General features: G+C 36.1%; 1 protein-coding gene across 3 annotated transcripts in view; it reads left to right on the top strand.

Moving 5' to 3' along the window:
* Nucleotides 1–19,228, top strand: part of GK (glycerol kinase) — a 34,161-nt gene extending 14,933 nt beyond the window's left edge. For 2 of the 3 annotated variants that reach the window (XM_005516710.3, XM_088068469.1), the window contains 11 exons: nt 175–242; nt 1,611–1,653; nt 2,326–2,406; nt 4,083–4,161; nt 6,050–6,146; nt 7,715–7,799; nt 11,053–11,173; nt 11,363–11,506; nt 12,081–12,161; nt 13,605–13,691; nt 16,804–19,228. In XM_005516710.3, coding sequence (XP_005516767.2) covers nt 175–242; nt 1,611–1,653; nt 2,326–2,406; nt 4,083–4,161; nt 6,050–6,146; nt 7,715–7,799; nt 11,053–11,173; nt 11,363–11,506; nt 12,081–12,161; nt 13,605–13,691; nt 16,804–16,811 — 894 coding nt within the window. In that variant the 3' untranslated portion in view covers nt 16,812–19,228. The remainder of the gene's footprint in view (nt 1–174; nt 243–1,610; nt 1,654–2,325; nt 2,407–4,082; nt 4,162–6,049; nt 6,147–7,714; nt 7,800–11,052; nt 11,174–11,362; nt 11,507–12,080; nt 12,162–13,604; nt 13,692–16,803) is intronic. The other variant, XM_088068475.1, reaches the window with a different exon arrangement.
* The last annotated feature ends 522 nt before the right edge of the window (nt 19,229–19,750 follow it).

Here is a 19,750-nt window from a genome sequence, read left to right as displayed (position 1 = left end):
GCAGCAGAACACATTTCATTTGCAGATCTTACAGAGGGAAAAGTAATAAAAAGCATAGCTTTTCTCTGTAGGTGTTCCCTTGCTTTCAATTACCTGTGTGCTACTAATAGATTATAATCAAATATGTAATTCATGTGACGACATGTGCTAAAGGAAAAAATCTCTCACTTTCAGTGTTTGGGTGACCAGCATGCTGCTCTTGTTGGGCAAATGTGTTTTCAAGATGGACAAGCAAAAAACACGTAAGTTATTAGGAATGTAGTAAGATAAACACAGTGTTCTGTTCTGAATTTAGTATTATGTTCTCTTTCAAGCAACTGCCAACTTTTGTAGTTTACGTGTAATTACAGATCTACCTTTTGAGTGTGTTGACCCACAAAGTAAACCATGTCATGACTCTCATATAAAGTAATGAAGATATTAAGGTTACATGCTTGTGAGGTGTATTGGTTCCAAGGTGACTTGGAACACAGTCACTGTAAGGAAAATCTCTATGTGACAGGGGGCTTTCATTTTAATCTTCAAAACACGGATTAAAACAGTTGCAGTGACATTTACATGGTGACCTAAGGTAAAGCAAATTCAGGACAGTGAGTTAGATTGCATAGATTTGAATGACACAGCTTTGCTAGATGGGAAGGGTCCATTTCAGTTGAAGTGCTTAGTTTTGCTTCTATGTCTAGCTCAGAGCGGAGAATTTTACATTCATTTTTTGCTGTTTCTCAGCCCCTTAATGTCCTTTGTGTAAAATAGCTGATCAGTTAAATCAGGCAACCGGTATAATCAAACAATCATTGGAGGAAAAGCTGTCTGCTGAAATGACTTACTGTTCCATTTACAACCAGGTGCTTAACTAAGCATGTAGGGACATACACACTCAAGTATGGGAGTTTCACCGGTATGATTACATATCAGTCTATCTTAATTTGTTTCTGTTACTGCTTTACTATTTCTTTTTCCAAATGTAACTGAAGGCTATCTCAGTACTGATTTAAGCTATTAATTTTGAGGGTTTTAAAAAGGTAAGGAATATTTTTCTCAAGAATAACTTCTTAGAGTAAGTTGGAGTGGCTTGTAGTACTTTGTACCCCTTATATTAAACTATGTTCTTATATGAGTGTGTATGCACACACATATATAATTTGGTCTTCAAATGGGAAACATGCCATTTTCAGAAATTTTTGAATGGGATGTGTCTAAAGAAAACCCTCTTTGTGACAGGAACAAAGTTGCTTAAATTTTCCCCTTTAATATTGTGAAATATTTATTTTATAAAGTTGCTCTCATAATCAACTTAAATTGAAGTAGGTAAACACTACCACCAAAGAGGAATTTACGCTTAGTTTTCAGCCATATTTCTTCTTGATCAAGTGCTAGACAAAAAATAGCAAGAGAGAGAGGCACAGAGACAGAGACATGTGACTAGATTTTTCAGCTTCAGGCTGCATTAAAATCAACTTTTTGAGGATAGTTTTGTCATCAGTCAATGGTTGCAAAACCTTCAGGGGTCAAAAAGTGGTGTCTTGATTCTTCACAGGGGACTCATGGATTGCAGTAATAGGTTATTCTTTAAACATTCTGATTTTAACTTTGCCTTGCTTTCATGCTAGGTATGGAACAGGTTGTTTCTTGCTGTGCAACACAGGTCAGAAGGTAAGCTGCATTTTTGAGTTGTTTGTTTTTTTTGTTTTTCACAGACTATTTACGTTCTGAACCACACTGTATGTTAGACATTCTTGGACTTATTAATAACAATTATATTGCCAGACAAAGGGAAAAGCACATACTGAAATCTGAAGGAATAAAAGTAGCAATTTTTTCAAGGTGTTTCTGTGAGACTCAATTTCCTACCTCCTTAAATTTCCAAACAGAGCTTTTCTTAACAAGTTTCTTCCCTTGTATATGTTTCCTCTTGTCACCCAGACAGGATTGTTATGTTATTTAACCGTGTGCTTTTTTCCTTGTCTTGTCTCTTTTATTTCTTCCCTTCTTTTTCTCTCATTATTTATTTGTAGTTGAAGTTAATTAAATAGCACAAATCTCTGTCTTCCTTCTCATTTACATCACACCCTAAAGACCCCCAATTTTCTTCTGTAAGGAAGATGGAAAGATTTGAAGCAGTTTGTGGAAACGAGAATTAGCACCAGCAATATGAGTGTTCTATCTTAGGTGTTTGTTTAAAGTGACTGATAATTTACTTTGTTTAAACTTTTCATATTTCATTTGAAGGTTCAGTCCCTTGTTTATTATAATTTGAATGTTTTTATTTAAGTATTTTCTGCCTTTGTTCATGCTTTACCTTTTCTTTCCCCTTTCCCCATTTAGACTGTGTTTTCTGAGCATGGTCTTATAACCACAATAGCTTACAAAATGGGCAGAGACAAACCTGTTTTTTATGCACTAGAGGTAAGTTCAGTAATTTCTTCCTTTTTGTAATGATACATGTTCTTATTTACTTCTGTTATCTGGTTATTTTTATGGTATTTTCAGCTGTGCAGAAATGAAAACAGCTATGTGTTATGCTTGTGTGCCTGAAGGCTTCTGTGTGGTTTTGGTTATCACTGTCTCAGATCTATGTCATGTAATGTAATAAAAAATATTTCTTCATTGCATCATTTATACTTTCAGAACTAGGTGGCTAAAACATTTTTTCTGTCTCAGTCTCTCAAGTTTTTTTCATTTAAAAATTTATCTTTTTTACCTCTTTGATACAGGTGCCTACTTACAGAATTTAGTTTCTCACTTCTCCAAACAAGTCTGAGGGCATCCAAGTTCTATAGAAAATTGTATTTATGCTTAAACTTCAGGGTTCATTGTTCTAAAGCTCTGCTTCTGAAGCACAGATCAACTGAGCACCTGTTTGGCACCAAAGCTTTGTTTAGAACAGCAAAATTGTTATTCTTCCATCTATGCTGTTTAATGTGCTAAGTATTGTAATATAATTATTCCCAAAACGTATACACTGAATGCTGTTATTGAGCTTTTGTAGACAGACTGTATTTTCCATGTGAAACAAAGACAACACAGGATTTTCTTCACTGTGAGAATAGTTTGTGGTTTATGGTACTTTATTAGGATGTGGGAGGCTGCAATTGTTTCCTTTTCCTTCCCTGAGGAGAGTGTATCTTGCATTTGCCATGACCTGGCAAACTCTGGAATTTTTATTTTGTGTGGGTGTGTGAGAGGTTTGTTTTATTTTTAACCCAGGTTCTTAAAGCAAGAACTGAAACTGTCTTGAGAGTGATTTGAGTTCCTGCATGCTGAAACACCTGCACTTTGCTTCTTCACCTCCAAGTCTTTAATGATATTGTCTGAAAACATGGCTTCAACAGAAGCTTTTAAGTGTGCTTTGTCCTATAGCCATACTAGAACCATCTACAATCTGCTGGTTGAGATGCAGAGAGGCAGAAAATGTGGATTCAGCCTTTTCCTTTAATCAAACTGGTATCTTGTAACTGTAATAGCCAGCTGCTTAGAAAACAACCTTGCCCCTTCTAGCAGAGGCTTTGAATGAATATATAATGCTGCTACTGTTTTACTTAGTCTACTGGACTTGGCTTCGGGGTTAGATGGGAGCCATGCTATCTGTGATGTGATAAAGCCATTCAGGGCCATTTGCAGGAGAAAAGACTCCCATCAGTCACCAGCAGCTTCAACTTCCTTAGCTCCCAAAGCTATCTTAAGGGTAAAGTCACCCCATGACATTAGGCAACAGAGCAATTTTGCTGGCAAATGCACAATTGCCTAAATTTTCTGTCTCTCTGGATGTTTGTATTTAGACTAGACAGAATTAATCATATTTTTTTAAATCAAAACATAAAAATATATGACTTCCCCTCATGGAAAAAGACATAGATACCTTTTCTACCTGGAGTCTGTGTAACAGGCTGCCCTTTTTACATGGCAGTCTCCAGATGCCAAGAAACTTTGTGGTTTGGTTGTGAGTATGCTTGGGCGTGCTTCACACTGTGACTGTAAGGCTGCAGGTGGAGGCCACAGCAACCTGTCCTCCCCAGTCTTTTCAAAAGCAACACAAAGCTACCACTTGTTGTCTCCTAATGGAGTGACTTTGTTTCCTTCAGGGATCTGTTGCAATAGCTGGGGCTGTTGTTCGTTGGCTGAGGGACAATCTGGGTATTGCTCAGTCTACAGAGGAAGTTGGTGAGTATGGAGTTGTTCAGGTTTTTTTAAGTTTTCCAATCTCACAATGTCTTTATTGGTAAATGAAAGCTCAAAATATTTAAGTAAAGAAAAGCTGAAAGGTGCATACATTTTGCTGTGTTTAAACACAACAAAAATTTACTTTGCATCCATGAGTTCACTGTTGTTGATACATATATTTCATAGAGCCTATCAACACAGTCTTGGGAAGGCTTTGTCAGCTCTGGTTTGTTGCAATCTCTACTTTTTAGTAGTTTCCCTGGTAAGCAGATATTCAGGAAGGTACTTATAGGTACCAGGAGACACTTACAGAGTATCTCCTGGTTTTACACAGTGTTGAAGTTCTCAGAGCCAAGAGTATTTAAGTCTGTATTACAGAAACCACCATAGATTTGATCCTAAATCTACAAATTCTTGTCAAAACCATGAGAACCCAAGGCCCTGCAAGTGCAAATATTTATGTATTTCATATCCATAGAGATAGGGATCTCAGTTTGCAAAGTTGCTTCTTTAAGGAGATGTGGAGGATAGTAATCTGTTTTGGCTAAGAATGCAGTAATCCTTTAGCATTTGTGTAGCTGATATTTTCTAATTCAGATGAATTGAAACAAGCTGGTTTGTAACATAAAAACTAGGAACATATCAAAATCTGGAAAATAAAAAATGTCAGAAGCGTGCAAAGGCAAACATTTGAAAGTGACTGATTTAATGAGATTTAGGTTTGAAAAGAAATTCATTGCATATTTTTAATAAATTGATATCTTATTCAAAGGTGGGAGAATTTAGAATTAAAATTTTATGTAAAACTTCAAAGATTTAGCAAAAACTTAGAGCATCAGTCTGTTTTTCTGAAAGAAAGCTTTGAAGATCATGCAGAAGAATATAAACTGCTGTCACATAAATTAGCCATTTGTTGAGAATACACCACCTGTAACTTGTGAAGTCAAGTTTGTCAAGACCTTTGGAAGGATTGAGTTTCAGGACCTTTAACCTTGTCATTGTTATAAAAGTCACATAGGGATTCATCGTCTCTTCTTGTTCCACTGAACTTGTCCTTCCTTCTGCCTTCACTCCTTTTTTAAGGGGCATCTGTATGAAGGAATGATTTTAGAAAGACTTTTTGAAGACGTCTTTCTACTTCTTTCCTATATTGCTGTATTTCTCTGATCAATGCAAACAGAAGAAATTTTCAAAAGCAGAAAGAAAATGCTCCTTTCTTGTTATAGGAAAGAGCTGTTCATTAACATTATCTATTTTGTCATCCTAAATGTCTTAATATAATTTTTAAAATTACAAATATTTTGGTATTGAGGAGTTCATATATCCACAGTTATTATTCTCATATCAAGAAACTTTCGTATCTAGATTTCCTTCTAGCTGGCCTTGTGATTAAATACATAAGCTGACAATTTGGAGCTCTAAATCCATTTGAAATTAATGGGAATTTAGTTCTTAACTCCCTTTGGTCTTGATCCAGTTTCACTTGCTTGCCTTGACTTAAATGTAAGTAAAGTGTGACCTTTTGGACTGCTTTGAAGGTTGCATTCTTTATCCACATGACAGGTAACATTTGAAAACCTTACAAAATCTAGGTTAGAATACTGAGTACACAGTTTTGGGTTTCAGTTTTGATTTTGCATTTTGCATTTCCCACAATTCCCTATGTACCATCTTCTGTTCACACTATTACAAAAGGAAAACTGGTTAACAAGAAGCAGAGTGCCAGCATTTGTTGTATTTTCTAGTTGTATACATGGCTGGATTATGTTTGTAGCTACCTAAGATATCCTGAATATTTTTCTTAATTAAATAATAACACTTTAAAGTGCTGTACTTAGGTGTTGGTGTAGTTGGGAAAAGCTAAGTAAGTGTTTTGTGTGTGCATTAGAACAACTGGCTGCAGAGGTGGGAACTTCTTATGGCTGCTACTTTGTGCCAGCATTTTCAGGACTGTACGCACCATACTGGGAACCCAGTGCAAGGGGGTAAGGATCCAACTGAACACTGCAGGGGGATTTAATAATTTTATAAATACCATTCCATCCAGGTATGTGAAGCTGTCATTTTTGTTGCCTTGATGTGTCCGGATACATCATTCCCTGTGGTACTTTCATGAGCTACTGTGTTTCTGTTGTGTATTTAACCTGTTCAAAACAGCAGCTGCTACTGGGAGGAAAGGAAGGATTAGCTAGACCAACTATTCATCCTCTTCCCCTCTCCTTGTCCCCCTCCTCAAAAAAGCAAAAAAAACCAAACAAGCAAACAAACAAACAAAAAAAACAACAAAAAAAGCAACAAAAAACTGAAAAAAAAAGAAAAAAAATAGGTGTGGGGCAGCAGGGCAGGAAAACAATTTCTGGTTCTGAAAGGGTTTTTATCTCACTAAAGTAAAAGAAGAGGTCTGCATTCCTGTGAGCTGTCAGGCAACAAAAGTAGTAAAGGAGGAATATTTAATTCATGTTTTTGAGTTCAGTTTCAGGCTATGTAATTCCTTCCCACTTTGCCTCCTTCTCCTTGTATACAGCTCCCTTTGCAGTCTATTGAAAATTCTTTTCTACTCCTTTTTTCCCATCCCTTTCCTGGTAGTTCAGACTCAACCACTTGGTAAAAGTTAAACAATAGGTTTTCATTTGTGTTTTCTGCTGTTGTGAGCTTGCTTACTGTTGGAACCACAAAATGCTCTACAGTCATGTTAGCATAACAAATATAATTAAAAAATAACTTATTTAGAGTGGAAAAAGAAGTCTTAAAGGCTAACTTGTTCCCAAGGCTTCAAGCAGCTGCGTCTTTAGAAATCAGATACTTTTTGTATGTATCTTTTTCTTTAAGGAAAAAGAAAAAGAAAAATCTGAGTTAGATATTTTTACAATTTTTCATATCACAGTACTTAACTTTTTAATGGTTAAAAACTGATTTTTGGAATGGTAACAATAAAAAAAGTTCTTTAATATCTTTGACCTTGCATGTATCCTGCAGTATTTCTGTGTAGTACCGTGCTGTTCCTCAGCTGTTGAAATAGAATAAAAGATGGTTATTTGCTCTGCTGTTCAGAGTACATTGGCAGAATTCAGCTTGGTTAGCTGTAGGATAATTCCCCTGCCCAAAAATCTCTTTGAAGCAACTAATGATCAGACTAGACTTGAAAACAATTTCAAACATTTAGAAAACAGCACTGACCCATATGGGCTTTTCCTTAAGAACTGAAAGCATTAGAGAATTTACTAAGATTTTAGTGATAATTTATCTCATTTTTTAAAGAGAAATCAAAGTCAATCATATTTTTTTAATTTTCTTAAAGACAGACTAGAATTTGTGGGAGTGTTTGTGGATGTGTGTGGATGATTTATGGCAACTGTATTGATTGGATCCTGAAAACATCTTGTCAGGAAATTGCAAGACTTTAGATTAAAGAAAAACAAGGTTTTTAATATTAAAAAGTAGTCTTCATACTATGGAACTGAATGAGATTTGAGTTGGAAGTCCTAGGTGTGAAGTATAGGTTTATGTCTGATAAAGAAGAATGTCCTAATTGGGTTTTTTCTCTCTTCAACAGTATCATCTGTGGCCTTACTCAGTTTACTAATAAAAACCACATCGCCTTTGCTGCACTAGAAGCAGTCTGCTTTCAAACACGAGAGGTAAAGGCAAATTGTAACTTAGTGTGATAACAGGAGCTGTAGCTCTTCAGAAAAAGAGGAGATTGAAAAGATTTAATGAAGATTAGTCATATGCTTTACATTGTATTTGGATGCTGTTCTTGTCTTTGCTTGTTGCTAATGTTGAAAAACAGCTGCTGTGGACTTAGCTAAAATTGAGTGGTACATTTTTTTGGAGTGGTAATGCTGCTTTTCATCAGCATGTAAAATAAGTTGAACATATTTTGTGAATATTTTGAGGGGCAGAACATAGAATGTTTAAAATGGCAGGGCCAGTGACATGCCTACAAAGTTCCATTAGTGTAGGAAACTACACTTTCTGGTCTGCTGTGACAGAAATGACTTATGTTGCTTTTGGTACACAAGAACAAAAAGGAGTTTAAAGCAAGACAGCAGTAAACATACCAAGGGAAATCTGGCTTCCCTTCCTGCCTGTTCCATCCTTCACTGCCTCAGCTGGCATTCAGTAACAGCCAACCAAAATTCTCACAGAGGAAATGAATCCCACAGCCAAATCAAAGAGGCTGATATCACTATGAGCATTGAATCTTTATATCACCATCTACTCCTCCTTGTGTTTGCAATCCTTGGGTTCTGTGCAAATACAGAAGGAAATGAAATCCCTAGACTTTGCAGGATAACAGTCAAGCCTTAATTTGATCACGTGAATTAAACTGCTGTTATTTAAACATACTGATTTTTAAAATAGCATCCTGCTCAAACCATGTAAGATGAGGGAAGCAGTATGCTGTTTCTGTAGTGACATGGAGTGAAGTACTCACTGAAAAAGACTGACAGCAATTTCACCAAGGCTTCTGCTTTTGAAGCTGTCCTGACAGCCTCTTGAGTCCTCAGAAGGTTATGAAGGAAATTGGAAGTAGCATTCTAATCTTCTAATTCTTGTACTAGAAGTCAGGGTAAAGCTACAGGCAACTGAACTGATTTGTTGTCTGCTCCTCTTTCCTTGTCCATCCTCCCATCCATTCTCTCTCATGTGACAGCTCAGTGAACTTTCCAGCAGAAAATTATCCCTTTTTTTGCTGGGCTATTTTTCTGCTGGATTAATGACCTCAGCTGTCTCACAGAGTCATTCAGCAAATGTCAGAATGCAAGGCAGGGCATGTGGTTGGGAGCAGGAGAGAGGGGAATAAAGCTGTCAGACTGAGTGAGGGTGAAGTTCACTGTTTGAACAGATCTAACACTTCCCCATACTTCAGTCTGTCTGATTTTATCACAATGACAGGAGTGCCTGATCAGGCACTGGACACTCTTAAATGAACAGATTAAGTCCTAGTGACACAGGTAAAATATATGTATGCTTTCTAAAGATACATTATTAGTTCTGCTTTGTCAAAAACAAAGTTCTTTCAATTACAGTGAAAAGGGAAGTCTTAAGGAAAACCCTCAAATGTCACCCTCATTGGAGTTTTTGCCTGTTTGTGACATTCATTTCTTCTGAGTACCTTGTTATTCAAAAAGTTTCTTCCTTATACAGACAGATGACACTTGTTAAGTTTTTTGTTCCAGAAGGCATTTTGGAAAAATAAGCAATTTTTCAGTTCCAAGAGCTGTACAATGCTGTCATTAGGCAAAATCTGCATACTTGGATCCCTGTTCTTCATCCAACCTCCATCTAATTGAGATAGCAGCAGCATGACCATGATTTGTTTTATTCCTTCAACCCTTCATGGCTTCTAGCATTCTTTTCATTATTTTAATCTATGCTGAGTGCATGATGATCCAACATGCTCTTACACAGTGGTAAACACATCCAGAGCCTCCAATGGTGTTGAATTTACAAATGGTAAAAAAAGATAATATCACCTTAGACAAATGTAAAATCATTTATGTGAAGGAAATAAGAACTATTAGAGTACTGCCAGCAAATTTTATGCAAGAATCCTGGTTTCCAATTTATTTCTAGTGCATTGAAAAGTTCGAGCCCATAGGCAGATGCTGCCATCATGAAAACTGGCCTTGCTCTTCCTACCTTGTAATTTTTAACCTTTATTTATCCTGGGCAGTTTCTTTAGTTCCTTTAAAGATTTTTCTGAAAAGGTACTTTGGCTTACTTTCTCGAAGCTGGGAGAATCTCCTGGATAGTTCATCTCCATGTAGTTTTCACTGTTTTGCAAGCCTACAATTTTTTGACTCTTTTTTAAACAGCATGTTGAATTTTCCTGGTAAATACTGTATTACTGGGTACTTTGTGAGCTACAGAACTGGGCAGAATGCATTGTAGTTTTGGTCTTTTTTTGTGGTCTGTGTTGCTTTGTCATTTAAAGCTGAGAAAAACACACCTCTTTTTTATTTAAATACACTGAAAAATTACAGAGGAGATCATTCTGTAGTTGTTAATGCCTAACTTGTCAACAAAAATTGTGCACTAACCTTACAAAATGTAAATGAGACATTTAACTGACTGCTTTTACAAAACCCTAGAAAAAACACTATTCTGTATTTAATGGTGGTTGTGGGGTAATGCCATAATGTTCCCAGTTAACCAGTAAGGTTTGAGGCAAGTCTTATGTTTTTAAGGAAACCCTCTAAAAAGCATATTGAGAGGTATCGGTGAATTAAATACTCCATCTTAGTTAATTACCCCTTGCAAACACTTCAACACTTTTCAGCTACAGACTGTGCCCAAAAGAAGGAAACATAATTTTACAAAAAATTACACTGACAGTTTATTTTTGCTGTCTTGTTTGATATTAAATTCTCAGTTTTCAACAACTAATTGAAAATATTTGAAAAGACTGCTCTTTCAAAACATGTCAACATTCCTCAGTTCTTATTGAAGAGTCTAGGTTGCTAGTTCAAATGTTTTAATTCTTCAGTTCTTTAATCCATCAAATTAGAGAAGGTATCTAGACAAAGGATGATCAACTGAAGGACTCCATTTATTATTGTTGCTTCCTTTGTTAGCTTTGATAAATGTTCTCATCAGCTTTTCTCTAAAATTCTTCTCAGACCACATAAGTAGCGCAAAAACTACACCTAGAGCACCCGAGGAGAAAGGTGACCTACATTAGGATTTCTATAATGAAGAGAATGCACATGCTGTATTAAACAAAACTGTGTTATTATTACATCTGTTTTGTCTTTTAATACATAGGGAAGAGGAATGATCTACTTAACCCTCTTCAGCAAATGCTGTAGTATCAGTGTTTTACACTCAGAGGGTATCAGAGATTTCTGTGCAATTAAATTGTAACATGTATTATTCTTATTTAAGATTCTAGATGCCATGAACAAGGACTGTGGGATTCCACTAAGTCAGTTACAAGTAGATGGAGGAATGACCAATAACAAAATCCTCATGCAACTCCAATCAGACATTCTCTGTATTCCAGTAGGTAAGATGAATTTACAGCTCCTGCTTTCTTTTTAATGCTGAAAACAACATTAGTTTGTAATTGCTGTTGAAAGCAAATTGGGCAGCTTGCTTTGTTGCTGTATCTTGATAGATATGTCAGTCTTTAGTTCTGATGTCATCAAGGTGACTTCCATTAAAAATCATTATGGTCTTCTCTGTTTTGCTTCAGTAAAGCCGTCAATGCCTGAAACAACAGCTTTAGGAGCTGCTATGGCAGCAGGAGCTGCAGAAGGTGTTGGAGTTTGGAGTCTGAATCCTGGAGACTTTACAGCAGTGACATGTGAACGATTTGAACCACAGATCAACCCAGAGGGTAAAACCTTTTCAAGTTATCTGAGTTGCAAACTGATTTTTTTCACAGATGTTGACAGGACTGGTTCTTGGTACTCTTCTTTTGGCTTTAAAAAGCCTACATTAATTACTGCTTTTTAGCTATCTATCTTTCTCATCATTTCTTAAGTGCTTGTAGAGATGGAAAGTATGTACTTGACATAATTAATCCCTGTGCAAGATAAATGCTTTTTTGTCTTTTCAATTATTTCTTAATTTTTGGTACATAATTTTGTCTTACCATTTTGATTATAACTACTTCTAAAATCCCTACTTCAAAACAGCATTTGAAGGGAAGGGTTTCTACATAATTGCTTAATTTTGTCCTGCTTGTAAATCTTACTGGTGAACATGAAAATTTATTTTATTTCTTCTTACTATGCATAACTGTGTATTTTTGTATTCAGAAAAGAATTTTATACTACTTTCTCTGTGCGAACAAATGATGCTGTTTAAAAGAGTGAAAAACTCATATTGCTGTATCTGGTTCTTAAATACTTATGGTTGTATTCCTGTGCATTGTGAGGCTTTTCTGTTTTCTGATTTCTTAATTTCAGAAAGTGAATATCGCTATGCCAGGTGGAAGAAAGCTGTGATGAAGTCTATGGAATGGGAGACATCTGACAGTCCTTCAAATGGTAAATCAAAACTTAATGAAGGTCAAGTAATATTAATTAGCCAATTAAGCAAGGTAGCTCATCTGGCTTTTGTTGACCTTTTTTCTTCATACCATCTCTGGACTAGTAGAGTGATTTAAAGGCCAGTACTTAAATCCACTGTGGAAACAAAGCAGGAAAACAGATAGCTGGGTCATCCTCCTGAATAGCTGCAGGTTTTGCAGAATGGCACTGGTTTGCAAGAGAAAAAATCTCAGCTGCCAGACAAGATACAGCACAATGCTTAGAGCACAGGCACTTTGTAAACTTTATACCATGACCTCATGCTGCAAAGGAGAAAAGTTCCATCCTGTGGTTTAGCTTGCTGTGTCTTGCCTTCATTATTTGCTGTGTAGGAAGAAGGAATTGATATCCACATCAAAATCTATTTGACCCATAGGGGGTTAGAGCAAGGAGTTACCATGAAGTAAATTAGACAGACAGAGAATTACACAGACCTATTGTTTACATACAGAAAATATAAAAACCCTTTTGTGGGACTGAACAAGATCTTTCTTCTGAGATAGAGTGCTTTCTCATCTGTCACTGTAATTTAATGAATTAAATTAAACCTGTAGTCTGCCTGTGACTTATAATTTGAACTTTTATTTTAGTACTCTTTCGAGATAAGTTTTTAGTCCTGAATAACAATATAACACATCAATGATTTATGGGCTTCATTTAATTTCTCTTTTATTGGAAAAACTATTAAAATGCAAAGTATTAAGTAAACAATCCTCAAAATTTAAACTTCCCCCACAATCCAAAATCCACAATTGAAGCCCTTCAGCTGCATATGGCCACTTTCTTCTTGAAAGCTAAAATTTTCCTTTTGCCGTCCTATATGTTGGTTTAAATATTTTATTTAACACTGGTTTACAAACAATTCTGCCAGGGCTGTTGGGAAAGGAAACAGATAACTTAACATGAGCAATACAATTCTCTTCAGTATTGACCTTTATGATTTAGTACCCTTACATCTAACCTGAAGCTTATTTTACTAGGATAAAAAATTCAGCCTTGCAGTAAATAAATCTAGATTTTTTTTTTTCTTCAGTTTTTTGTGAAGAGATAAGTTTATCAAGACTTACTTTAGTGATTTTCTGGTCTAACACCTGGGGGAAAATGTTATTTTCCTTAGTTCTTTGATACTTTACGGTTAGGTTAGAATTGGAGAGTACTAGGAATGTGGCCAATCTAGATAGTACTGACAGTGGAATTTGGACTTGAACTCATACAGAGAGAACCCATTTTGAATTATTAGAGGGTTTATGCATAATACTTTTTTAATTCTTCTGCAAATGTCACTACATTTGTTACTTTTTTCTTTTCATATATATATTTAACACATATATTGCAATTTATATATATATATTTCTCTTTTGATTTGCCTGACTGGAAACACCGTCCCCTGGATGCCATCAGGTGATATTAGTATCTTCTGTAATCTGCCTTTGGGTATTTTTATTATGAGTAGCATGGTAATATTAATCGGATCAAGGTACATCTCAGGTTAGTTATTATTTGAACTAGATCATTTTAAAAACTATCTGCACTATTTTAAGTTTTGGGTTTTTTGTATTCCATCTGTTTGTTTCTCACAAAAATGACTGATGCTTTTTGTTGTTCATGCACACAAACGTTCAAGGGTGTGAATCAGGCATAATGTACCTCAGGGAACCAAAGGAATGCCATCTTAAATCCATCCTCATGTGCCATTCAATTTGTGGTTGTTGGATGCACGTGAAACCTTGGACTCTCCCTCCCTTTGTCTGCACAGATTGCACACAGTTTATAAAAGGGACACAGGTTGGAGCAGCCTAGCAGAGTTACACCTTGCCTGCTTTACACTGTTCATGGCAGACAGAATAAGGTTCCATCCTTTATCCTGTATTTCTTCTTGCATTATTTTTAATTATTTTGAGGATCTTTTTTAAATTAAGTGAAAACTTTTTCTTCTGTCCCTGAAAGGCTTCATTCACCCATTTAATTTTTCTGGACCCCTTGAAACTATTGTATTGTTAGAAATCTTCATCTACTAAATCTATAAAACATTCTTCTTGTACTTTGCTTTTGATGGATAAATGAATTAATTTCTAAAAAGGAGAGACCCTAAAAGGCTTAGCTGCAAAACAGGAAAGGGACTGTGTGCATATGCAATGAAGATGCATCTTCAACCTGTTAATATACAATTTAAAAGAAAACTCTTAAATATAGATGACAGTGTTAGTTACTTATGCCTGGAAGTAAGACGTTTCATTAAGATATTCTTACGGTAAGAAAAGGAAGTTTATTTGATGATGTCATTTATTCCTTGTCACAGAATTTCATTCCAGAGTAAGTATTTTACAGTATAGGCATTGTTGCTGCTTAGTAAGCTATTTTGGGGTTGTTTAGTTTTCTTTTTTTGTTTTGGTTTTGGAGGGATAGGCAGGGCATGTTAAATAAACAGACAGTTGAGGACTCTAGCATGCTCCTGTGGTGATGCGTTTGTATTTTGTTTCTATTCATTCAGCATGAATTAACTATTCAATTATACTTTTCCTTGCATGGAAGAGATGGTTACAGCTTGTAGGAGAACTAAAATCAAACTAAATAAGTTCTAGGCAAAAGTCAAAATGAACAAATGGATTGACGGTGATTTACTAACTCTGGAATGTATCTGTGAGAGTGAGAAAGCTCTATATTATGAAGAATAAAATAAAACCAGCTGTGAATAAGTGGGTAAATTTTTAACAAGCTGAATAAAGTAACATGAATATAAATTCCAGGTCAGGTGCTTCACCATGTAGTGAGTACCTAAAATAATATGGAAAATCAATGATAAATGAGCAAATAAGCAACTTAAATTCTGGGATTGCTTTTTAAAAACAATCAGTAACCTGCATATTAAACTTGCACTCATACTAAACTTGCTGGAACTCATAAGAAAAAAAATTATTTTTCTCCTTTCTTTAAGCTTGTCAGTGCCTTTCTGACCCATAACTGGTAAACATATTCATCTCAACTCACTGTGGCCTTTAGAACCCATTTTTGACCTTGTTTTCAGATGCCAGTGACTATCAATATGGTTACTGTTACTATGTCTATAGTTGTTACACATACCAGTATAATTACTTTATATATTAATATATTGCATTACTATTTACATGGTAAGCTTGGGAAGAGAAGCTGTGAGAAATTTCCTGTTCTTTGTTTTAAGAGTGATGAGGTCTCAAAAGGAACAGCAATGGTGATGTTACGTACAGGTTGTAGTTTTGCCTAGCTGTGCGTTAGTGTAGGACATGAGATACAGAATTTGCATTGTCAATGGAGCATGGCTGCTGCCCCCTTAGACACTTGCTCTGGTAAATATCCTTTTGTTTTTAAAAGCTAGAACTTGTTGACCCGGTTTTCCCTAATTCAGTGCAGAAATTCCATTTAATTGATTTGTTACATTTTATCTTCTAGTGAAGCACTGTAACTCCAATGCAGTCATCAGAGTTGTAGGTTTGAGGATTAAATTTAGGAAGGATTGAATTCATCCTTCATGTGCTGAAACAGCAGTAAGTCTTGCATGGCAACAGTGCTGATGTTGAACACTTCTCTTTAGGGTAGGACCAGGATTTTACAGCTACTGAAATGTGAAGGAAAAAATCTGCTGTGCCAGAATAGAGAACACTAGCGTAGCAAAATCCCATTTACAGAACTGCTAAGCTGCCTTTTCATGTGGCATCTGATGACCGAACAATACTCTATTTAATTATGCCATTTCATAATTGCATCAAAATCAGGCCAATTATTTGTACTTTATTTTATGATCCTCATTTTTCTCTCCTGGAGAGAAATGGATGGTATTATTTCACTGTTGAAGCAAGCTGTGTATAACAACTGAAGTCCTTATGCTGTTTTTTTCACATGTGCTTTGAAAGTAGACATCAGAGAGATTTCAATATATTACATGGCTGTACCTTTTTTTTTTTTTCCCCTCTGGGGGTGGATAGGAGCTAACTGAAACTGATCCTATATTCTATTAGACTCAAACTTAAATAGCTGCTTTTGTAGGCTTAAATTGGCATCTCTCAAGTGAGATATAGTGGGGATTAGCTATATGTGGGGTCTTATGTGGCATCTGGGGTATAAAGTTATTTTTATTCTCACAGGCTGAGACATCAGTGCTAATAGCAAAACCATATTCTACCTGTTTAAATACCCTCTGTGGTATTTTTTGGATTCTACTTTTTGTTTTTAGCTTCTTGTGTTGTGACTGTTACTGTCATATTGCATATATATATATAGGGATCACTGTGCAGTTCTGCAAGATAGTTTCAATAGTATTTTCCAAATTTCTGAAAGTTGAGCTCATATTTAGAAGAAAATAAGCTTAAATTATCTTCTTTCAATTCTTCTACTTGTTAAAAATTTACCCACCTTAGTAGTGTGGTCTCTGCTCCCCTGCTGTGCACATCCCACAGACTTCAGAGCTGGCTTATCTGGTGTCACAAGACACATCTAATTTATAATTGCAGTAGTTGAAAACAAAAGTTGGTGTAAGAATTCCTCTTACAGCTCACCTGTGTTATAGAGTGTTACTAATGTTTTAGAATAAGTTCTGTGTTCCTAATGCACACATTTTTTATTTAAGGTAAATGAGGCTACTTAATGGACTCACTGGATGCAGCTGATTTTTTTTGTTTCGGTTTGTTTTGTTGTCTGAAGAGATTCCACCACCACCGTGATTATACTACCTTTGTGGTTTAATCTATTCATGAATCCATCTGTCACCTGTCCCTGCGTAACTTCCCGGTGCACTGAAAATTCAGTCTTGAGCCCTTCATTACTCTGTTCCCTTACCCAAATCAACTTCAAATGCACTGGAAACCTTTGTGTGGACTATCTCACATCATCCTCTAAAATTTCACAGGCCCTAGCTTTGTCTGAGAAAGTGGTATGAGAAAAACCTTCAGTCTCTGAGGTAATGATAGCAGATGTTTAACTGTGTTTTTCAGGAGTTTGGTACTTTGTGCAACACACTTCAGAAAGTTAATGAATCACTATGGAATTTTATAAACATCTTACAATTCTTCCAGCTGCTGTGAATTACTTTTCATATGCCAATGGTTGCCAAAGATGTTTTACTGTAGTTGCCACTGGTCTGAAACACCTTCCCTGGTACAAGCCTTTTAAACACTAGCCCAAGATGGATTACCATAGCACACATTGCCACTGGTTTGGCAATGAGGAGTTTGCTACTGTCATCCACAAAGTATTCAGTTGCAAGGTTAAAAAGTTGGGTTTGGCTCTGGCACATGTAGTCACTTGGCCCATCGTAAGTATTTATGACAATAAGTCCTAAAGTAGTTGTACCTCTAAAGAGATGAGAGAAAATAGTGTTTTGGTTAAGGCCATGTTTCATCTTGTGGTTTTGTGCTAGCTTGGAAAGACAAATTTGATGCAGCATGCTATTGACAGGACAACTGCTTTGTCCTCAGCAACTGATAACTCTTCAAACTACACTGTACAGTCTTTTCATGACCAATACTGCATATATCCTGTCATCCTGCTTAAGTGACTATTTGTTAAACTTAAGAAAGTTGAAGCTAACTTAGTTTTCATTAAAGAGGGTCCACTACAAACTAAGTATCAGTGCTTTAGTTCTTGATTTCATTTAGTATATCTCAGGGACCAAAATCTCCCTTTCATTTTCCATGTCCGTAGTTTTAATTGCAAATTCTTGCAAAATATGCTGGGACAATCCAAAACCCTGGCTCAGTAGAGTAAATACTGGCACCTGAAATGGGCCACTGGAATTTACAGACAATGGTGACAAATTAATCACATCCACTTTGAAATCTTTTGTTTTCCACATGAAAGGAGTGAGGTAATAACCTTATCTTCAGCTTTCCTTTTTCTATCAACAGCATCCCAAATGCCAGCCTTATTGGTTAGGTCAAGGAAAAGGTGTTCTTGTGTAATGATGTTAGATCAGTATGGAATGGCAGCAAGGTTAAATGTGGGAACAACACAGAGAATTTCAAAGATGTGTTTAAATGCACTAGGAATTAAAGGGAGAGGCTTTTTGTGTGCATTTGTTCTTAAAGATTTTTGTCTTTAACAAAGTTTTTCTTTGATTAGAGACTTAGTTTTTAAAAGGATGTTATATATGTCTGAAGCAGTGAATTGCACAGAAGTTCAGGTCTGTACAATATATTTAATATCAAATGCATATTAATTGCCTTTTTATTGTCAAGTGCAATGACTTTTGAAAATGTGACTTTTAACTTAGAAGATAGAGAAGGAACATTTTTCGTCCTGTGGTTGCATGTATAACTTCACCAGAGAGAAGGGATTTTGTACTCAAGTGAAAACATAATAGCATCATTCAAATGCTGTCTCTCCTGTCTCCTGTAAATACTCACATGTAAAGTGTGACAGCCATAATTTCTGGCATTTCCAGTTTGTTTTGGAGAGGTGAAAAGTGAAAAAAAGAACATGATCCCATAGAAAAAATTTCATACTCCTTACCTTCACTCTGAGCTGTTTCTGATCCCACTGTACCCTGAGGAAGAGGAGTGGAGCAGCCTGTGAAGCGCAGGAAGCAGGGACAGCACACACCTCAAACTCTGGACTTGTGAATATGACCTCTGAGTCTTGCCAAAACCACTGAAGTGCTGAACCTGGGAACAAATAATGCTGAAGTGTTGCCTTTGCCCATGGTAAATGTGGTAGGGGAAAGCTTGTATCTAACAAGTAGGAGAGGGAATTTTTGCTGCTTTTCTGACTTACCTTTTACTGGGAAACGCAATTCCTATTAATTTTTCACTGAGTAAGAATCACTATTTTATTTTCAATTGCTGTTGCAAATTTTTTTAAGAGTTTCACATCACTGTTAACTTTCTACCAACATAGTTGAAATATATTGTAAACTGCTTGTTGGCGGGGAGGGGACAAACTGTTAAAGTTAGCTTTTTGTGAAGCTGTGATTTATTTTTTTTTTTTTTTATAAATTACAAGTTTATAAATTCTTAATTGAGAAATGCATTAACTTGGTATTAAAGTACCATAAATGAGTTGATGTCGGGTGTCGGTTTGTTCTTGCACATCATCTTTCAGACATACTGTCACTGGTATTTTTACGTGAGGCATGAGTATGCACTGCTCATGTATATAAAGCAGTAAAGCAGCCTCTCTGAGACATGCTTTTTAAGTTGCTCAGATGTACAGGTGAAATATATGCACTTCTGCATTCTGCTTCAGTGATGCAAGGACTTGAGGACTGGATTAGAAATCACATTTCCTCAAGTCCCTCCATGTTCAGGAAAAAGCAGGAAAACACAAGTACAATGACAGGAAGGAACATGGTCGTAGTACAGGTTTGGTGCAAAGGTGGGGTGGGACCAATACACCAAACAGGTTTTGGTCTTATACCATAGTCTGGCAATTGCTACAGATTCAAAAGCCTTTGTGAGCTGTGGGGAAAAAATGTACATGAAATAGCAAACATTGCTGGGGGAGTGGCTTGGAGCAGAAGGTGCCTCTGTCATTTTAAGAAAGGAACATGGGGTGTATCTGATGGGTACATTTAAGGAGTG

Source organism: Pseudopodoces humilis, chromosome 2 (assembly GCF_049639895.1).
Source record: "Pseudopodoces humilis isolate 2021_Gansu_Grassland_sample_001 chromosome 2, ASM4963989v1, whole genome shotgun sequence".
Classification (NCBI taxonomy): domain Eukaryota; kingdom Metazoa; phylum Chordata; class Aves; order Passeriformes; family Paridae; genus Pseudopodoces; species Pseudopodoces humilis.
This window is presented reverse-complemented; position numbering and strand designations above follow the sequence as displayed.